Source organism: Myotis brandtii, unplaced genomic scaffold (genome assembly GCF_000412655.1).
Source record: "Myotis brandtii unplaced genomic scaffold, ASM41265v1 scaffold363, whole genome shotgun sequence".
In the NCBI taxonomy this organism is placed as follows: Eukaryota; Metazoa; Chordata; class Mammalia; order Chiroptera; family Vespertilionidae; genus Myotis; species Myotis brandtii.
This window is the reverse complement of record NW_005363938.1, coordinates 6,311,287-6,332,818: the sequence shown is the minus strand read 5'-3', so window position 1 is coordinate 6,332,818 and position 21,532 is coordinate 6,311,287. Positions and strand designations below refer to the sequence as shown.

Below are 21,532 nucleotides of genomic sequence, written 5' to 3'. Positions count from 1 at the left end.
AGAGGCCGCCCCGGCTGCAGTCCCCCCAGCTGCTGCACCAGAGCCTGCCCCCTGTGCAGGCCCACCCCGCCTCCCAGAGCCTGCCCCAGCCCCTGTCAGCCTACAACAGCAGCAGCCTGAGCCTCAACAGCTTAAGGTGAGCCGGCCTGCTCTGCTTCTGCCTGCCCTTTGCCATCTGCTATGGGACGAGCCAGAAGCAGTGGGGAAGAGGTTCCCGGGGAGACGGGAGCTTCCTTGTTGAAAACATTGTCACTGTGTTCTCTCCGAAGTAGAGACAGAAAGGGACGGTGAGGTGGGACTTGGTCTCCTGGGAGAGGACAGCTTGGGTTGGGTAGTGAGGACATTGTAAAGAACTGAAATATCTGCAGGCTCCTGAGGGAGAAGGCAGGAAGGAGAGGATGGGGAAGAAGCAGAGCTGAGGGTGCCATGCCTGGAGCCCCGAGGGTGAGGCGGGAGTGGAAAGTGAGGCCCAGCAGCGAACCCTGCGGGTTCAGTCTCAAAAGGGCCTCTGAGGAGGGCGGAGGTTTGAAAGGAGCTGCTCTCACGGAGGCCGGGAGGATGGGACTGAGGGGCAGTCTGGTTTGAGGTGGGTCAGGCAGTTGGAGAAGAAACAAGCTGGGTGTCCACAAGGAGGCTTCCTTAGAGAGACCCAGGCCCTCTTCTGTCTTGTTCGGCCAAATGGCAACGGAGAGTTGAAAAGCTAGCCCAGAGGAGAGCTGCGGAGGACAGGGAGGCGGGATCGTGTTGTCCCAGGGGTGGTAACTCTACCTCACGCCTCATGGGCTTGGTGTCTTTGCTGTTGCTTTCATGGCAATGGTCTGGCCCTGGCCCCGGCGTTCAGGGGCTTGCTTTCCCCTCCCTGTGACAGGTGAGGAAACAGCCAGGCTGGGGCTGTACCTTCCCCATGGGCCAGGCCCCCCTCTGCCCAAGGCCATTTCCGTGGCCTCCAGAAAGTAGAGGTGACAGGGAAGCCCAGCTCCCTGGCTCACCTCTTCTCTGTGCGACTTCATTTCCGAGGTGGTGTCAGACAGGGTGAATGCAAGTCCTCACTCTCACTCCCTTGGTTCACTGTTGCTGTATAGGAAGCATGGCTGGTGCAAGATGGGAAGCGTGGGCCTCTAGGGACAGAGATGAGAGCCTGACCGCTGAAGGTGGAGCGTTGGGGTTTGGGGTCGAATCGCTGTCTGGTCACAGTCGCTGTGTCCGCAGGTGGCGGCAGGTGCAGGGGAGGCGTGAGCTCCAGAGAGGCTGCTCGTGCGCACAGGGCAGGGTCTCTGAGGAGGGGCAAGAGAAAGGCATTGAATGGCTCTGAGCAGGGAGACGGGATTTTTTTATTAAAGAAAATTAATTGCTTGCCTCTTTCTTCCTCTCTCTTTCGGTCTCCAACAGCAGTAGCAGAAGCAGCACTCCAGCGAAGACTCAGCCGGCCCCTCCTCACATCTCCCACCACCCCTCAGCCTCCCCGTTCCCCCTCTCACTGCCCAACCATAGCCCACTGCACAGCTTCACGCCCACCCTCCAGCCCCCCGCACACTCCCATCACCCCAATATGTTTGCCCCTCCCACTGCTCTGCCTCCTCCACCACCGCTGACATCAGGGAGTCTGCAGGTCCCCGGACACCCGGCCGGGAGCACTTACTCAGGTAGGACGGAGGCCCGGGCCCTGCTCCCCCGAGTCCCACTCTCCCTCGCCGGCGGCCTCACCCACTGTCTCTATTGTCCGTCCCTGATCGCTGGGTTCTGTGTATTTGGGATTTTCAGTTTTGTTGGGCGCCACCTTGTCATCAATCCTTTGTGGGCTGAGATTCAGCATAAACAGGTACTAGCACCCACACCCACCTAGCACAGGCCAGGCAAACAGGGCACGCCAGAGAGAGCCGCTGTGTTTGGAGCCATGAGTTAAGTGAAACACGGATCCTGTGCCCTGTCGTCCGCCTCCCACTGCAGCGACCAAGGCTTCCCAGGCCCATGTCTGCTCCATTCCGGGCTGTTGGACTGCAGCCTGGTTTAAGGGGTTTCTTCCAGGTGGACAGGGCCTCTGGCTCCAGGGTGGGCAGGTGCACTTGTTGTAACAGTGCATCCCAGAATTTTAAGGACAGGCCTAGTATCAGATACTGGGTCCTTTTCTCCTCACCTGTGTTTGTTAACCAGGACCGGTGCCCCATTTCGGGTCCATGGTAGCTATGTTAGACCTGCTACAGAGAGTCGTCACGCAGAGATTTACCCTTGAGGAGGCACGTGAGCTCTGCCGTGTAAACAGTTGGCGGTTATTAATTAGCACACCAGTCACTGTTCTTAAGCACTTACTATGTTGATTCCTTTAACCCTCAAAATAAACCCCTGAGGTAGTCAGGAGTGTCCCAACCGATTGATGAGGAAGCTGAGGCACAGATGGGCGGTGAGCCACGCCCAGGGTCACTCGGCTGGCAGCCACAGAGCTGAAAGCTGACCTGGGACATTGGCCTGGAGTCTGTCGGTGCACCACAGTGACAGACGGTCCTTCAAAGCCAGGAGGATCGCACTGTGGCTGGGCCCTGTTAGCGTCAGCCTCCATCTGAGGCCCCGGCTGCACCCCGAGAGCCCCGTTCCTGTGCCTCCGCCCTGGTCCCTCCTTCCTCAGGCACGAGGATGTCCTGTTCTGAAGGAAATGACTGTTGCAAGGACAGGTGCCATTCTGCCCCTCCCCTTCTCTTCCAGAGCAAGACATCCTGCGACAGGAACTGAACACGCGCTTCTTGGCCTCTCAGAGTGCTGACCGCGGGGCCTCCCTGGGCCCACCGCCCTACCTGCGCACCGAGTTCCACCAGCACCAGCACCAGCACCAGCACACGCATCAGCACACGCACCAGCACACCTTCACGCCGTTCCCCCACGCCATCCCGCCCACCGCCATCATGCCGACGCCAGCACCTCCCATGGTGCGTACCCCAGGCAGAAATGTGAGGATAAGTAGAGCACGGCTCCTTATGCAGATGGCAGGGTTGGAGTGGGCGGCCGGGCAGGAGATCGGAGGGGGAGTGCCAGCGGCTGGCGGCTCCTTGGGCCTTGTTCGTGTTGGTTGGAAGGAAGGGGGAGTGCCTGCTGCAGCCAGCACTGACCTGGGCCGGAAAAGGAACTTGCCCAGAGTTCTGTCCGGCACTGTGGGTGCGTTTTCTCCTAAGTGCCCTCGGAACAGTCACATCCCGTGTTGGCAGTGACCTTGACTTACAGGGCAACTTTATTTTCTGTAACATGCTGGGGGGCACCACCAGATAAATCTCTCTGTCAGTGCTTTGCACCCATACGAACAAATCAATACTCAGAGAGTGCCAGGGGCAGGAAGAGGCGGGGGTAAAGGGGCTGTCAGGAGACTTGGACCACGTGGGGTACTCTGCCCTTTCAGATGCTGGAGGTTTTTAATTTCTTGTATTCTATAAGATGGTGCAGGTCTGCTATTGTGCTCTGTCGGCAAGGGGTCAGGTAGCTATGCACCCTGCAGGGACAGAGCCCAGCCCCAGTAAGAGGTATTGCTGGCCACAACCGTGGCCTTAGTCTTGACTGGGGTCTAATGCATGCTGGGAGAAGCAGCTCGGACTTTTTGTAACTTAAGATCCATAGTGACATGCTGTATTAGGATGCTAAGTCTCCTGAAACAGAGCCCTGTCCACAACAGTGAGTAATAGAGTGGTTTGCTTAATTTTTGTTACTATCAAATACTTGATTTTAAGGCAGTTAATATAGGCATTGTGAGAAGAGATTCCATTCATGTTTTTAAAATAAGTATATTTTTAAATATTTTTATTGATTTCAGAGAGGAAGGGAGAAGGGAGAAAGAGATAGAAACATCAATGGGAGAGAATCATTGATCGGCTGCCTCCTGCACCCCCCCTCTTTGGGATCGAGCCCGAAACCTGGGCATGTGCCCTGACTGGGTGTCGAACTGTGACCTCCTGGTTCACAGGTCGACTCTCAACCACTGAGCCGCATCGGCCGGGCTCAGTTCCATGATATTAAGAGGCATCCCCTTCACCAAATTTTGTTGCCTCTCTTCCTGTGCTCTCCCCCATTTTTTTTTTCAACCTATTTTTTTTAAATATGTATTTTAAAGTTTATTTTATAAATTTTATTTAGAAGATTAGAGATGAGGTCTTGGGACCAAATCCTGTATCTTTTTCTTTTTTCTGGAGGAACTAGACTTTTCAACAGTTATATCTTCAAGGGCTTGTTAGGCTGGGAAAGCGTTTATGCCGCCTGAGTGAGGTGTTTCATGAATACATTAAATCGGAAAGAGGGGAGTTACAGCACCCAGGTGACGGCATTATTTAGAGCAGTGGTTCTCAACCTTCTGGCCCTTTAAATACAGTTCCTCATGTTGTGACCCAACCATAAAATTATTTTCGTTGCTACTTCATAACTGTAATGTTGCTACTGTTATGAATCGTCATGTAAATATCTGATATGCAGGATGGTCTTAGGCGACCCCTGTGAAAGGGTCATTCGACCGCCAAAGGGGTCTCGACCCACAGGTTGAGAACCGCTGATTTAGAGGAAACAAGGGCACACTCTTTTCTGCTCACGAGAAAGCTTGTACGGCCTAGCGCCCTAGCCCAAAGTGCTCTGTGTTGGGCGTAATACATTTCAGAAGACAGCTGAATGGACAATTCTTCTGCCAAAGTGAAGGCGAAAATGGAGGAATTCTCTAGATAAACAGGTCAAATGCTGCCTTCTCTCCGATTTGCCTGAGTAACTGCCTCTTTCTCCAGGTTAGATGGTTGGTCTGGGCCAGTCTCTGAGTACTGAGTAGAAGAGACAATAGTGCGGCCAGGACCTAACTGCACTGTGTGGGTTTTCTCTTTGTTTTTCCACTTTTGTTGGTTTCTTGTCAGAGTGACTCAGGAGCTTGTATGGCTTCATGTACAGTGAGGCTGTGGGGTCTGATGGCAGCCTAATGACCGGAGCTTGCGGAGGGCTACCTCCCTGAAGCAGTGAACAGAAATGTAGATTCTCTAAGTAACTAGCTTTTGCTTTGATCCCTTTACAGTTTGACAAATACCCTACAAAAGTTGACCCATTCTACCGGCACAGTGTGAGTCTCATTACCATGCTATGCGTTCACTGTAACTGCTTTTCCATTTTCTGTGCTCTCGCCTCAAACCAATGAATGACTAGCGGCTTTCCTTACTCATCTTCGCAAGAATTCCCATTGCTCCTCGTCACTTTTGGATGCTTGCTTTTGTGACGTTTGCTTTTGGGTAAAGATGCAGTATCATCTTTGGAATCAAAAGATCATAAGTAAACGTCAGACTTGGAAGCCAACTTGGACTTCCCTGGAAGTGAGGCATCGGTCCCGCAGAGCGGGGGTGTCTGCAGTTGACTCGTACTTTCAAGGTTTCAGTCATCAGTTGAAATATCACCATCCACAGAGTTCCTGGAATTCGACTTGAGTTATTCCCTCCAAATAGAAAGTCCTCTTATCTTTTTGACTCAGGGCTCTTCACCAGGCAGGTGTTTCGACTACATGCAGAGCACCTGCTGCTCTTGTCCTCCCATGCTTGTGTACGACTGAAAACAAAGATATGTAAATGAAAGGCCTTAAAAATGAAATGGATGATAGTTTTCTCTTTAAGCTCATTCTTCTTTATTAGAAATAATACTTGTTTCACACAATTTTAAGAGTCTGGTCCGGACATTACATTGGTACCAGCCTCTGTCTTACGTTCAGTTACTTATAAGGCAAGGCCTTCTGTTTATACAAAGACCTCGAACATCTTACCATGATATTTTGATTGTGGAGTGAATACTGCATCATTTTTACCTGAAACTGTGCAAGTTTCTTTGCTCAGAGACTTATTTGTATTTTTCAAATGAAACCAGGAGGAAGGAAGATTAATAATTGCTAGTAGCCATGTTGATTCTCCATCCTCAACTGTTCTTGCTTTGATTTTTAAATAGTGTTATCATTTGAACAGAAGTGCAACTTAATAGGTCAGCCAAGGCTGTGGATTCATTCATGCTTAAAACCAGATAATTACACACTGTGTTAGTCCTGGGTGTATCTGAGAAGTCAAGACTAGAAATACTGGAAAACAAGGAAGAATCAGTCCGGACATTACATTGGTACCAGCCTCTGTCTTACGTTCAGTTACTTATAAGGCAAGGCCTTCTGTTTATACAAAGACCTCGAACATCTTACCATGATATTTTGATTGTGGAGTGAATACTGCATCATTTTTACCTGAAACTGTGCAAGTTTCTTTGCTCAGAGACTTATTTGTATTTTTCAAATGAAACCAGGAGGAAGGAAGATTAATAATTGCTAGTAGCCATGTTGATTCTCCATCCTCAACTGTTCTTGCTTTGATTTTTAAATAGTGTTATCATTTGAACAGAAGTGCAACTTAATAGGTCAGCCAAGGCTGTGGATTCATTCATGCTTAAAACCAGATAATAACGCACTGTGTTAGTCCTGGGTGTATCTGAGAAGTCAAGACTAGAAAATACTGGAAAACAAGGAAGAATCAGTCTAAAGACATTCAGAAATAACATGAGGAAGGCCTCTTCAGAAAGGGATGAAGAAAGCATGTTTGAGCTCCTGGGACCCCATCTTAATCATCATCAGATCTCTTCCCTTTGTCTGTATCTTGCTGATTTGAATTAAGGCCCAGCTATAACAAAAGTCATCTTAGAGAAAGTTTAGGGCATCAACAGGTGGCTTGCCTTTCTGGATGCATACTCCTCAGAGAGTTCTAGATTGGAGATGGAGAGTGAGCCTGGGGACCTGGATTTTTGGAAGGTTTACATTTTATTGCTTACATACTTAAGATTTTTAGTCAAGGGCGGATAGGTAGCTATATTCTAAAAGCGTTAGTAATGGAATCAGGCGAAAGGAAAATGGTGAGAACAGCAGTTTTTTATTGACAACATTAAAGTAAAAACACCCACCTGGAGGCAGAGTAAAGAAAGTTGGGTGTGTTTTAGTGTGGCATGTATTTAATTACTCTGCTTCATGCAGTGTACTGTGGGAGTTATTTCATATTACTGGTTATCGTGGGTAATATGTGAAATGCTTAGTCTCCCCTGCTTTGGGGATTCGGACGTTATACGGGGAATTAAGATGCAATGCACTCAAGTATCTAAAACACAATTTTAGACTTAAAAGTAGTTTTAAATGAGGGCACTTGGCTTGCAATCACTGTTTAAGTGTATTTTTTTAGTTCAGCAATTAGTCTGGAAAACTTTGCTGCATCATTGAAGGGAGAAAATGAAATAAAGAACGAGAACGTGCTCTGAAAACAGACAGGATTCTAAAATGTGGATTCCAGGCGTTACCTAGAAATAGCTGACATAAGTGCATTATTAGGAAAGCTTGAATTATTACTGTTTATACACACACACACACACACACACACACACACAAAACCATATAGGTGGGATGTTACTTAAATATCTGTATGGTGATTGGATCAAAGTAGGAACCAGAGCAATAGAATCTCAGAGTTTTTAGAGGAAAAGACGTGTTTGCATTGTCCTCACTATTTCTGTATATCTCTTTCCTCCCCTGTGCTGTCCATAAACTATTAATTCAAGGGAATGTATATGCTTAATTCAGAATCATTCTTCTCCCTCACTGACTGGGAGCTCCAGTGAGCTTGTCCATCTTGCAGAAGAGTGGGCGGCTCCACTGAGGGTCTGTATTGAGTCCTTTTATTTGATCCTCCCACAAATATTTGTCATCATTTCAGATGAGACAATTACATTGTCCTCTGGAGCTGCCACTTCTAGAGCAACCTAATGAAGCAAGGATTGTGAATATTTTCTCATTTCCTCAAACTATTAAAAATCTAAAAGAACTAATTGAGTTTTAATGGTATAAAATCCTGGAACTCATAAAGACTTGCTTCTTTTTCTTCCTTCTTTTTTTTTTTTCCTTCTTCTCTTTTTCTTTTTCTAATTAACTTGTAATTTTCTGGGCATCTTATTTGGCTCAGCACCCCCTCCTGTTTTTTTATATGCATTAAAACCTCCAACCGTTTAGGACTTGTATCGATTTAACAATTAATAATTAGGAAAGCTCCCTTTCTAATGATGTCCTCATCTGGGACATCATTTGTTGACTGATTGATTCTGAACTACTTTTAAGTTTTTGAGTTAAGCATTCGTGGCACATCTGTGTGATCATTTCATCGTGGCTTCTTGACTAATAGCATCAAACTGAGATTGCTTGGCTTGCTGATGTTGCTGTCTTTCTGTGGGAAGGGACTTGGAGTGCATTGTTCGCCTCCTGCTAACAGCTTTTCCCCTCTCCGTCTCTGGCCACAGCTCTTCCATTCCTACCCTCCTGCGGTGTCGGGCATCCCCCCTATGATTCCACCCACTGGCCCCTTTGGTTCACTACAAGGAGCATTTCAGCCGAAGGTAAGCACCTTTCAGTGGAAACGCACATGCATGCTTGTAAGTGGAGCCGCAGGCCAAGCACGCGGTGGGTTCTACGATCTCTCACCTGTAACTTTTCTGGGATTAGAGGGGGAATCTTTTTTTCTGCTCCATGTAGTTTTAAACTTCAGCCAAATTTAATTTTCAATTTGTACTACCCATGTAATCTCAGTTGAGCTAGGATTTCCTGTGCTCTTTAAAAATATCAGAATAGATGTATATTTTTCCCACCAAAATTGTGGACATAGCTTCTGGTCAGAATTCTATCAAATGTCAGATGTATGTGCACGAAGTCGTCCTTGGGGTACATTTTATTAGCAAAGATGCAAAGCTGAGCCTTTATTGATTTTAACAAAAGGGAAGGAAAAGGTTCTAAACTAAAATTACGTATTTTTAACTATGGGTTTTTATTCTCCCTCGTTTCCCCGCGGCCCCATCTGTCTGCAGATAGAAGAGCAGCACCACCTTTCCTGTGCTCTTCCCCCTCCGCCCCTCAGTCCTCCCGCCCTCCCCTACACGTTCCCTCCCCTGCACCGCCCCTCACCTGCACCGGACACGCCAAAGCCAAGGATCCTTCATCACTGACATCCTAATGTGAAGTTAACCTTTCCCCCTTTATGATGGCCACATTCTTTCCTACTTCATCAGGGATATGCTGGTGCCACAGTTACCTCTGAGGGTCAAGACTGAGGAGTAATTCCCAGAAATTCGACCCTTTTGTGACTTTAAATCTGCTACAGTCCCTACTTCACGTTCATACCAAAAACCCCACAATGTACTTCTCATGCGAGGAACCCTTCTCAGATTTTAAAGTAGGAAATTTGGTGGTGTGTGACTGTGGTTTTCTTGTTATTTTCCATCTCATTTCTTAGACAAAACCCCTATTTTGGGCCAGAGTCTCCCAGGATCAGCACATATTACATTTCCAAAAGCATGTTGCCTTAATACTAGAAATAGGAAAAGAAATTAAAAAGCGTTAGGGTGGGATGGCTACACCTTAGAAACCACATTTACCTGCACAGGGTTACAGTTTATAAGCCAGGTTATATGTACACAAGGCCTTTAGGACGGCCGTGTGAAACATCTCCTATCTTGGGATAAAATGATGGTGATTTTTAAACTCCTTCCCCCATCTGCTCATTACTACTCCCCCGGACCCTGGTCCGTCCCCTCTAGGTTTCCACAAATCTCTCGCACATCCCCAAACAGACTGGTAGGTCATTTAATAAATTAGACTATTTCCCTCACTCACAATTATCCAATCACACAGAAAACTACATCTGGGCAAGAAAGTGTCTCTCCTGGTGTTGAAATAGGCCTTTCCAGGCCATCTTACTGATTGAATATGTAGATTGCAGTTCATTAGTGAGTTCTTCATATGTATGCAAATCAGGCTGTTAACAACTCCAGCTTAATTGTTGGTTGTATATATGCTGATTGCTTTTCTTTCTTTTTTTTTTTTTCTTCTTCTCTTTGTAGGCAAGCTTTGTGCCTAAACCTGAGCTCTCTCCGCTCCCCCCCTCCACCCCGCCCCCCAAGGGATTCTTAGAGGTTGTGATTTCTTGAATAACATACCTGGTGAAAATTTTTCTGAAACCTTTACCCACTAGGACAGTGATGGTGAACCTATGACACACGTGTCAGAGGTGACACGCAAACTCATTTTTTTGGTTGATTTTTCTTTGTTAAATGGCATTTAAATATATAAAATAAATATCAAAAATATAAGTCTTTGTTTTACTATGGTTGCAAATATCAAAAAATTTCTATATGTGACACGGCACCAGAGTTAAGTTAGGGTTTTTCAAAATGCTGACACGCCGAGCTCAAAAGGTTCGCCATCACTGCACTAGGAAGTAGTGGCTGCTTGTGCCAAAAGTAGGCTTTTTGTTGCTATTGTTAATTCAAAGGACGAAAGCCTACAGATAGGGTTAGTGTTATTAACGAGACCTAAGAAGGGTGTGGGGAGTAGGAAAGATGAAGCAGAATTACTTTAGAAATCACTGAATGTAAATCTGTGTGGTCCCTAAATTAGGTTCTCCTGTCCCATTTCCACCACTGCTAATGAGTAATTACGGAGCATAATTCCTTGTTATTGTCTGCCAGTTAAAATTTAGAGCGTTAGCTTAATGTCTGAAACACTTCCAGTTATTCTGATGAGAAGCACCTGATAGAGCAAATGATGATGATGTTCACCTAAGCAGTCCTTGGAATGTCTGCCTGGTGATAAAGCGGTGACGGGGCTGCGAGTGGCCGGGTTCCGGGCAGCGCTTCCGTGTCTTGATCCTCTTTTTGGGCCTTTTGCTCTTCATTGCAGCAAACTGTGGCCTCTGGCTTCAGATGCCATTGCTGGAGAGAGAGGCAGTCTCTGCCCAGGGTGCCTGGAGAACAGAGGGTGCGAGTCCTGATGGGAGCACATGTGATCACTGAGGAAAAGGAAACTGTTAACTCATGTTCCAGAATGAAGCAAAACGGGGGGCTGGGTGGAAAGGGAAGGTGAAGGGATTAAGAAGTACAAATTGGCAGTTCCAGAACAGTCTCGGGGGTGTAAAGTGCAGCTTAGGGAATACAGTCAGTAACACTGTAATAACTATGTATGGCGCCAGGTGGGTACTGGGAATGTCAGGGGAAACACTCTGTGAAGTGTATGATTTTCTAGCCACCATGCCATGCACCTGAAACTATAGGACACAGTACTGAACATAAACAACAGCGTTTGACTTCTGTAATTCTGAGTGAAAGAATTTCACGATACACGTTATATGCTCCCTCAGTTGTGGTCTGATTAATTTGTAGACATCCAACCCGATCGATGTTGCTGCTCGACCTGGGACAGTCCCGCACACTCTACTTCAAAAGGACCCGAGGGTACGTACAAAGTCGGGCTTGATCCCAGGTAACAGAGTGGGAAGGGGGTTGTGTGCGTGGGACAGCCAGCCCAGTGCTCGCTCCTTCTAGCTCATCCCAGTGGGCTTCTCTTTGAGCTGTTCCTTCTAGTTTGTGGAAGAAAATGCCAGTTACTCTTAGAAAATAATGTCTCTTCTGCTCATCTGTGGCCACCGGACAGGGTGTGCCGACTTGGGGACAGAGGAATGGCTTACGGTCTGAGGTCAAGGATTCTGCACTTGAGCTTGTGTCGGTAGCATTCAGCTCATCTTCTCATCTGGATCTCCTTACATTTCTCTTACACAAAAGAAATAACTGTACAATGTTTTGAAGAGAGAAGCATTGAGCATTTTTTTTCCTGGGGTCAGGAAGTTCTGGCTCTCCACTAACATAAAATATCCATTATGCTGTGGTTGTGTTACTTATTCACAGTGTCTGCCTCTATGTACTCTCAAAAAAGAATTTAAAGTTATACATAACCTTGTTCATTGATTGTTGTTTACACTCATCTTTGTAGTACATGTGCAAAATGACGACCTTTTACAATATTGTCTTTTTCCCTGGGTAAGGGCAGTCAGAAATTGGTGACCAGAGTTAGGTAGAAGTTTAAAATGACTCAACTATGTAAGTATGTTTATGATGTTTAGTGAACTTCTTTACAATGTCTAACACCTCTTAGTACTGTGCAGCCATCGAATTAAGGGCGTTGGTTGAGGTAGCCTAGTTCTGCTCCGTGTCTGGAAGGACACGCTCCCCAGATGCCCACTCCCATCCAGCCGTGCGCGTCCACGGTCTGATGGCCCTTCTCCCTCGGACCCAGGCCGCGTGGTTTGGGGGGGCTGCATGAGGTAGTGAAACTCCTCAGATGTGTAATGTGAGCAAATTCTGTTGCCCGAGGGCAGACCGCTCTTGATTGAACTTGTTCAGGGGGCTTGTCAGTGAAGCCACCAGGGCTTGTGCCGTGGGGGAGGGGACAGTTGGCACTCTTGATGGTGTGAAAATGGGTTAATTATCCTCCAAAAGGGCTTCATTTAAAAGTAAAATTCTAACATTTTAATTTCCCCTCCTAATGAAGCACTACAAATTTGTTAATTAGAGCAATTGTTTGAGTGACAGGCATGTAACCAAGTTGTCATTTTCTCTTCACAGTTGACAGATCCTTTCAGACCTATGTTAAGGGTAAGGAGCTTCTTCTGGAACTGTTTTCGCAGCCTCTGTGTGACTCCCCGTGGGTTAGAAACACAAATCCACTTTGAGGAAACAAGCCCCAGGAGCTCGGGAATGAAACGCTGCAGTGGCCTTTCTGTTGGTTGGGTTGGGTTGTGGGTTGGTTGGGTTGGGTTTCTCAGGTGGTATGATTGCAAATGGCCCGAACAGTTTTGCTTTAGTGTTGGAGGAAGCCAGGCTGTGGAGGTAAAGCTAACAGGTAAAATCCACCGGAGTTCGATGCTCTTGTTAGCAGTTCTGGTGAAAGGTTAGGCTGCTGGGAACTTACAGGGGAAGAATTGAGCTACAGGCTGAAAGTAGGGTTTCCCCGAGTCTTGCACCTAGAAAGTCTGGGGCTGTTTGTCTTGGCTGGGGCTGCCTCGTTCTGCAGTAAGTGGTGTCGACGTGTCACAGCCATTCAGCCTACTTCTCTGGTGCAGAGAAGGGATACTGTGAGCGTTGGCACGCTAATGTCTTAGAGGTCTGGACCGTGGCCAGCAGATGACCCCTGGATGAATGCTGACGGGCTTGGTTGGTTGGGGCGGGAGGGAGGATGGATGGTTGGCTGGAAGATGGATAGCTAGAAGATGCCCTGCCATACTTCATCCGCTCCTGGTGTGTAAAATCAGATCATTCAATTCCTCAAAAAGGGGAGAAAAGGATTTGTGCCATCACTTAGGTGATGACCCATAATTTCATTATAAAAGAACACTGACCCAGACTTGGATCTAAGTATATGTTTTAGAACCGGCTCCTTCCTGTCGACACTGGAAGTGGCTGTCCTTGCCAGCGTGGGAGTGGGCATTGTTTATCCTCACCCATCCCGTAGTTAGCGCACATTTGGAGCTCCTGGGTAGATTACGTAGCAAGAATACAAACGGTGGGAAGAGATGTTCGCTGCCTCCAGGTGGGAAGACAGCACACCACCGCCGCTCCCCTGCTCATAGAGCAGGACGGGAAGTTACCAACCCGTGAAGAGGCCTAGAGAGTAGGAAGAACTGAGTGCTCGTCTTTCTCTCCGTGTTTGACTTAGAAAGGCAGTGCCCACAGCACGAATGGGCAGTGGCTCTCAGGGAAGCACCCCTAAGAACTGGGCTTCAGGAAACTGTGTGAACCTCCTTTGTCTTGCTTGGGGGGTTCAGGAGAGCCGGGGCTGGCGGGGTTACCCGGGGTCTGGACCCTCCCTTGTTTTGAATGATTCCCAGGCACTAATGAGCTCTCGGAACGGCCGGTTTGCATTAGCACGGCCACGTTTGTTAAGCAGGGCTCCCCCGCTCCCAGGTCTGCCAGCTGGCACCGGACAGAAGGGGAGCAGAGACACAGAGTGGGCCTCAGGCGTTTGCCGTCCTGTCCTGGGTGACGGGAGGTCCTCACCAAGTGCGGTGTTCTGAGGAGCCCACCAGCTCCGGACCCCGTGGGAGGGGAGGGCGCCGATGGGGGGCGTTCGGCCTGGGCACTGGGGAGCTGCGGACAGGGGCACTGGGGTAGAAAGCACTGTTGCCTCGTGAAAAAGCCTCCATAGCCCAAATCTGCTGAGAGCTTTGGGGAAATGAAGGCGGTTTTCTCTGAAAGGTCTCCTGACCACGTCGCTGTTTCTCTTTGCAGAAACCAGGGAAGTGGTGTGCGATGCACGTGCACATTGCCTGGCAGATCTACCACCACCAACAGAAAGTCAAGGTCAGTCTGCCTCCCCAGCCCGGGTGGGGCCCCGGGCTCGCGTGTGATCCCCCCACATGGGAGCATGTGAACAGATTCTGAGACCCCTGGCAGGCAGGATCCAGTCTCTGTTAAAACGCGGCTTGGAATCTTACTGTTCATTAGGGAAACCACCAGCAAAAGGACAAAACAGGCGAACTGACAACTCCCTGATGATTTTTTTCCTTAAAAAAAAAAAATAAGATTTTTGTCACCTTATTGATCTAAAGAGTTTAAATGTAGATGAGATCCCAAAATAATTAATCATTTTAGGGAAAATCCATAGACCAGATGCCTCCAATGGGACAGGTTTATTATCGCAGACCCTGATGGAGTCCCAGGGGGAGTGGAGCCGGCAGGAAGACCTGTACAAAAGTTTTCTTTCCTGTAAGAATGGGTGTGTCCTTTTCATTTTAGAGCTTTGGGAAAATGATCGAGTAATTTAAGCCCTACATGATTCTTCGGCACAGATTAAAAAATGACTCCTGTAGAGGTAGTATTTGGTCTTCCCTGGTCCTCCTGATGACCGGTGCCAGAGGTTAGAACCCAATCAGTACTTGTCAGAACCACCGTCTGGCTAGTCTGCCCCTGTCCACAGATGACTTTGCTTCTTCATCTGTTCCCATCACACAGGTGAACACATAGCATGCTTTACCAGGCCTTTAGGACAAAGTAGGGAAGTGGTCAGAGACTTCTGCAGTTGACCAGCTATGACGTCACTGGTTGGGGTTGGGAGCAGAGTAACTGACGACTTAGATTTTACATTCTGTGTAACTACGCCTGGAAAAATGGGGGGAAGGAGTCCGCCCAGTCATCCAACAAGCTTCAGGTAACCCAGGTTTTCAGTAATAAGCTTTCAGTCCCAACAGCACTTGGGAGCCATTATAAGAATAATAAAAGAAGGCAATAACATGGAGGGCGAGCAAGTGACCACAGAAATGGTTTTTTCATGTTTTTTGTTTAATGGTTAGTTGACTTTTTAAAAACCAACCTGTAAAAGTTTGAAAGCCACTCAGATATTTGCTTTGGTGCCAAATACCTGCTCTTTCTCCTGACACCTATCAGTGAGCTTTGCTCACTTTTACCTCATTGTTGGGCGAGGTTTAATGAGAAGCCTCATGGTTCGACTGGGTTTGTCAAGGTGGGCACCTTGACGAGCAAACTAGATGCTGACACTTAGCTCGACTTGCTTTCTGTTCTGGGTGATGTGGTTGGTGGAACGGTAGGTTAAGACATGTCCTCCTGTAAAAGAGATGAAGGATGCTGTGTGTGCCCTTTTAGCAACTTCCTTTCCATGAAAGTGTCCCCGGGGACTAAAACCTTCATTATCCCAATTCAATTAGGGAGGCCTCTTCTACACGAGCTGGCTGTTCGTCTTCCCTCTCCAGCAAGCGCTCTGTAATCCCCAAGCGCCATTTTGCTTCATGGACCTGCCTTGTGGTTAATGGAACTGTGCTGTGTACCGTGCAATATTAGCACTAAATAATTTGGCAACCAAATTAAAGGAGCCATTCAAAAGGTTTTTATAGATTTATAGTGGATTAGAAGCTTCGTCTGGGGGTTTGGCTATTACCTTATAGCGGGACTTCCATGACAGTATTCCCTGTAGATTTGAGCAGAAATTACATTGCCCCCCCCCCCACTTTTTTCTTTAACGTTCATTTACTCATTCTTTTAGTCACTCACCAAATATTTCTTGGAGGGAGCCTACTGCCTGCAAGCTCCCTACTGTGCCCGGCTCAGAGGGCACTCTGCTGGCCCGGTTTCTGTTGCTTAGAGTTCAGTGGCGAGGATCAGGGCGAGCACAAAAAATGGTGAGCGTGCCGCCTGCTTCCAGGGGGCTTGCTTCCAGCTCCCGGTGCTCAGGCAGCTTCATCCTAAATAGGTGTGATGGATGCGTGGGCTGGCAACCTGCGGCAGTGAGGAACAGCGGACGTGTCTCTGATTCTCACACGTGTCGATTTGTACCGCGGGACAGGGTTTACTTATGGCAGAACATGAGAGAATTGAGTTGGCGGAGGAGTGGAACCCAGTGGGCTGAGAGTGTCAGATGCGCCTGAGAAATTGGAAGCGCAGTGTCAGAGGCAGCTGAGGGCTGTGAAGGAGCAGGGGACTGGAGAGCAGGGAGGAGGTGACAAGGACACGGAGGCTCTGGAGCTTCGGACCCCAAGCCCCAGGGTGTGGGGAAGGGATTGGTGCTTGTCCAAGGGGGTGCGAGCTGATTCTGAGAGGGCTATTGAGAGTTGAGAAGGTGGGGCAGCTTCGCAATGATAATGTTTGAGTGCTGCCTGGTAGGAAATCCAGTCAATAGTATCTAATCACTATGGATGGTGCCAGGTGGGTACTGGACATATCAGGGGGGACACCTTGTAAAGTATGTGATTGTCTAACCACCATGCTGTACACTGAAACTAATAACAAAATAACACTGAACGTAACCGTAATTGAAAAAAGTAATACTGCTATTTTAAGTAATTTTAAATAATAATTTCAAGTTTCATCTTGAAATATATATTACTACGGCATAGAAATAAAATTGGTATTTGCCCATTAAAAAAGATGGCGGGTTAAGGAGTCAGGAGGCAGATTGGGCGCCAATCCCTGCAGCCCTGGGGGAAGGCAAGCTGACAGGTGAGCTTGAGGGCAGATGTACAAATAAGAGAAAGTAGAGCGATTGCCGTTGATGGCAAGGACTTCACAACGAGAGGTTCCTGGTAGTTTTCTGGTCTGGACTGATCTCTTCTCAAGTAATTGGGCTTAGTAGGCAAAGAAAAGACCCCTATTAGTTAAATTAATATTCCTCTTTATTTGTGTGGGGGTTTTTTTTAAGTGTGTAACAATGATCATTTGAAAATTAGCTTGTAGGCATGCAAATATTTCTTCATAACTTTCAGTTCCTAATGTACTGTGATCTATTAGAGTATGGTAAAGAGTCATTAAACAATTAATTTACACAGAAGAATATTCGTGCAGAAATCATAATAAAATGAGCTTTAAAATGCTCATTTGAAAACTTGCTAAAATGGGCCTTTACTTGGAATCATAAGCTACTTCGGATGGGGTGGTGGTTTGAGTAAATAAAGATATGATTTTATTGCCACTTGACCCTCTGATTTGAGAGGCAGGTGCTGCCCAGTAGCCAGCCCTGCTGCCCTCTCTTGGCTGAGCTGCTATCCTGGCATCGAGGGTTAAACACTGTGGGTTGCTGGGTCCTCACAGCATTCGCAAACTCACACCTGATGGGGGCTCGGAGCCCGAGTGCACCAAGTCTCTCGGTCTCAGCCACTCATTAATGTCCTTCTTCCCTGCCGATCCTCTGGGGACGTCATCTGTTATTTCCCCCCTTTGCTGCTTTAGAAACAGATGCAGTCAGACCCACATAAACTGGACTTCGGACTGAAACCCGAGTTCCTGAGCCGTCCTCCGGGCCCCAGCCTCTTTGGAGCCATCCACCACCCCCACGACCTGGCACGGCCTTCGACCTTGTTCTCTGCCGCAGGTGAGTTCCGAGGGCCCGGGGCACTGAGACAGGTTGTTCTTGGGTGGCTTTGTGTTTGCGCTCTGGGCCACCGCTCAGCAGTCACTCCCTACAAAACAGTTCCTGCCGGCCGGGAGGCCACTCGCAGTGCAGCAAGGGAAATGGGCCTCCTTCGTTGATACATCCTTCTCCCTTAAAGAAGGAAACAAGCATCATCTTTCCCTTCAGGGACTCACGTTGCTTTGGCTCGTTATTTGCTTCTATATTAAGCCAGTATAACTCACAAGCACATCAACCACTGCTGAAGAAAGATCAGAACGTTCGAAAGGGCAAATGGGAAGGAATCGACCCAGCACTTTTGTAAGGTTGCGGTTGCCCTCACTTTGGTGCCCACAGAGCTCAGTGGCTTTGCACCACGATGCTCAGTCATGCTGTGTTTGAGGGTCTGAAGATAAAGAAATACAGCTGAGCCTTGAACAGCACAGTTTGAACCATGTGGGTCCACATATATGTGGGTTTTTTCACTGAATACACACAGCGCTGCAAATGTATTTCTCTTCCTTATGATTTTCTTAACATTTTCTTTTCTCTAACTTTATTTAAGAATACAGCATATAATACTTATAGAAAATACGTTAGTCGACTTTTTATGTTATGAGTAAGGCATCTGGTCAACAGTAGGCTATTAGTAGTTAAGTTTCAGGGGAGTCAAAAGTTATATGCGGGTTTTCTCCTGGCAGGGGGTTGGCGCCCCTAACTCCCACATTGTCCAAGGGTCCCTCTACAGTTATGCTAGTGGCTGGCAGCAGGGCCTGTGATAGGGAGGGTGGATCAGTTGGCTGCTGGTTGGTTGTAATAATGGAGGAAGTGTAGGGGACAGGGTATGAAACACCCAGGAGATATGCTCGTTAACATCTGAGAGTGCGCACAGCCGGGGGCTGGGGGCCGCTGAGGGTCACTGCTCACGTGGCCACCAGCCTGTGCACCAGGTCCATGCAAACGAAAGGCAGTGGCTGGTGGGAGGATTGGGTGGATGAGCACAGCCTCGTAGCAAAGGTTCCTTATTCGGTCTTTCCTAAAGCTGTCCTCAGTGCGGGCGCCTGGTCCCCACTTGATAAAATAGTAAGCAACGCCACAAGGCTCCCTGTAGTGACCAGCTCCATAGTCTAATACCGCCCCACCGTGCTGGGTAGAATGTATTCTTCTGGACATAAGTCTCCGAGGGGCTCCTGCTTCTCATCAGGGAACAAGTTGCACATCCACCCTGCCTGCCGCCTTCCCAGGCTTTTATCCAGGACTTGCTTTTGGTGGACCTAAAGCTCTTCATTCAAGATGAGAGAAACACCCACATTGCGAGAAGTCATCATTTTAATGGGCTTTGTCGCCAAAGCCAGTGAATCGCCCTGGAGGGTAGATGGAATTTGCGAAGGTCTCAGGTTTTCCTCTGTCAGTTCTGTCTAGGGACGTATTTGAAGGCCTTGTTACCATGGCATCTAGGCTCTGAGACAGGGCTACGTTAAGAGCAATTTTGGGAGAGAAATAGATTTCTCCCTGGCTTCCATCTGGGCCAAGCAGATGAATGGGCTTCTTTTGCTTCAATAACTTGGGGACTGCAAGGCACCCTGGGGCCCGGGCCCGGCAAAGCTCCTGTCTTCCCAGAAGCATTAATGAGCTTGCACCACACAGTGTTCAGCCAGGTTTTTATTTAGCTGCACCTCTAATAACTAATGAGTGTGCTGGGCTACATCCGCTCTGTGGAGACAGGGTATCATTTCTGCACTTTTTGGGTGGAGAGCAAGTCACCGTCTAGGGCTGAGCAGAGAACTGCTCGGGTGCCTTCTAATTCTGGGACACTGGATGGGGGCCTCTGTGCTGGGGGGCTCTTCCACACCCCGGACTATGGTCCCTTGCAGGCTGGGGGACAACGATCCGGAACATAAACCGAGTCACTGGGGGTTTGGGATGGGACTACCCTCCATTTTAATCTGTGTTTCTGCAGAAACTTGTACTTGTTCATAGGAATTTAGCCTAAGTGCAAGGGATTCTAGAATAGTTGTTAGTGAAGTCATTAGGCCCTGTTTAGCCTTCGCTTCTGGGAGGTAATCTTTTGTAGTACCAGCAATATTGGATTCTGCTCCAAATGATTATTTGGTGAAACTTTTAACCGGTATGTAAAATTGGCGCACACTTGTTAATTCAGCCACTTTTGTCCTACCGTTGGGCACTAGTGCCTGGAATAAACTAAAGGGGCCTCTTCAGATGACCCTGGCCAGAGCCGAGCCTGCCTCCTCAGCTCCCCCTCACAGCCACCAGCCAGTGTGGGCCCCGAGCTCTCAGGATACTGTCCTTCCCTGATTCACATGTGAGCTCGCTCTCTCTTTCTTTCCCCAGCTCCCTTCAAGAAAAGGATTTAAGGCATCTTAAGTACAGTGGGGCCTTGACTTACGAGTTTAATTCGTTCCGAGACCGAGCTCGTTAAGGAGCTCGTTAACTCAAATTACTCTGTCAACTCAATGCAAAAAATCGGCTGAGAGACAGCTGGTATCTCAAAAAACTCATTAGTCGGGACACTCGTAAGTCAAGGCCCCACTGTACATATTGTGTAAGGCAAATTATAAAGTAGAGGAGGAAATATGGATAAAGGAAAAACCACAAAGTTAGGCCTGAGTTCTCTGGTGGGCAGACGAGTAGAGCCAGTTATAAGATTATTAGTGTCTGCCCTGGCTGGGTTGGCTCAGTGGAAAAAGTGCCAGCCTGTGGACTGAAGGGTCGCAGGTTCGATTCTAGTCAAGGACATGTACCTCGGCTGCAGGCTCAATCCCTGGTCCTGGTCAGGGCGGGTGCAGGAGGCAACCAATCGATGTATCTCTCTCACGTCGATGTTTCTCTCTTTGTGTCTCTCCCTCTCCCTTCCACTCTCTCTAAAAATCAATGGAAAAATGTCCTCAGGTGAGTATTAAAAAACACCACACACAGATTATTAGCGTCTAGAACCTGTGAGTAAACTGGCTGACCCGGCACTGCAGACTGAGCAAAAGCAGGGGACCCGTCTCCCAGGACCCAGAGGAGCACAGCCGTTTCTTAGGGCCGGGCTTACACTGTCCTCCAGTGCAGGGCTGGGCCCAGAGCCAAGCAGCCCAGACAGGCAGCTTCATGTGGCCGCTCCTGAGCCAGGCGTTAGGACGTATAGTCTCCACACCAGCGTCTCTCAGAGTGAAAGACTGGCTCCATCATGGTCAGACATCCCCTCTCGGAGAGGCGGTGAGCCATGGACAGAGTGTGGCTCTCCTTCCTTCAGTGAAGAACTTTACCTGACATTTTTTAACCCGGCATTTCTCCTCTGACCTTTTTTGGTTATAGAACCCCCGTCCCCAGCAGTGTTTTTTGATGATTCTAATTGTCCGTCAGTGTCTTTCTTCCTGGTATTGCCTGGGTGGCCCTAGCCTGTCCTTCCTTCACATGTTCCCTCTTGGGCTCGGCAGGCCACTAGGAGCCAGCTGCATTGCAGAAGCTGGCTTCCTGGGGGATCTGATCTGCTGTGTTTGTCTCCACAGGTGCTGCACACCCCACGGGGACCCCTTTTGGGCCGCCTCCTCATCACAGCAACTTCCTCAACCCTGCTGCTCACCTCGGTGAGTTGCCCACAGTGACGGGCAGTGATGGGTGTGTTTCAGAAAACCTCTTTACTAAGGCCCTGCCACACTTCCTGGCAAGTTGGCCGTGATCCTAGCCGCCTCGCTTACTCCTCAGGGAGGGGACGGTGACTTGTGGAAGTCTGAGTAGGTGCCATGCGCCTCCAGAGTTCAGCATCTCTGATGGCACACTCTTCAGGGAGCAGCCCGGTGCTCTGGCTGG

The 21,532-nt window shown here is 48.3% G+C and overlaps 1 protein-coding gene across 1 annotated transcript in view; it reads left to right on the top strand.

The window, feature by feature from the left end:
* AUTS2 (autism susceptibility candidate 2) overlaps positions 1–21,532 on the top strand; it is a gene marked incomplete at its 5' end in the record, with an annotated part of 1,129,652 nt that overhangs the window by 1,100,130 nt on the left and 7,990 nt on the right. Inside the window, 10 exons of the mRNA XM_014544397.1 lie at positions 5–136; positions 1,390–1,643; positions 2,698–2,918; positions 5,021–5,065; positions 8,299–8,394; positions 11,209–11,280; positions 12,448–12,477; positions 14,110–14,181; positions 17,557–17,698; positions 21,232–21,309. Coding sequence (XP_014399883.1) covers positions 5–136; positions 1,390–1,643; positions 2,698–2,918; positions 5,021–5,065; positions 8,299–8,394; positions 11,209–11,280; positions 12,448–12,477; positions 14,110–14,181; positions 17,557–17,698; positions 21,232–21,309 — 1,142 coding nt within the window. The remainder of the gene's footprint in view (positions 1–4; positions 137–1,389; positions 1,644–2,697; positions 2,919–5,020; positions 5,066–8,298; positions 8,395–11,208; positions 11,281–12,447; positions 12,478–14,109; positions 14,182–17,556; positions 17,699–21,231; positions 21,310–21,532) is intronic.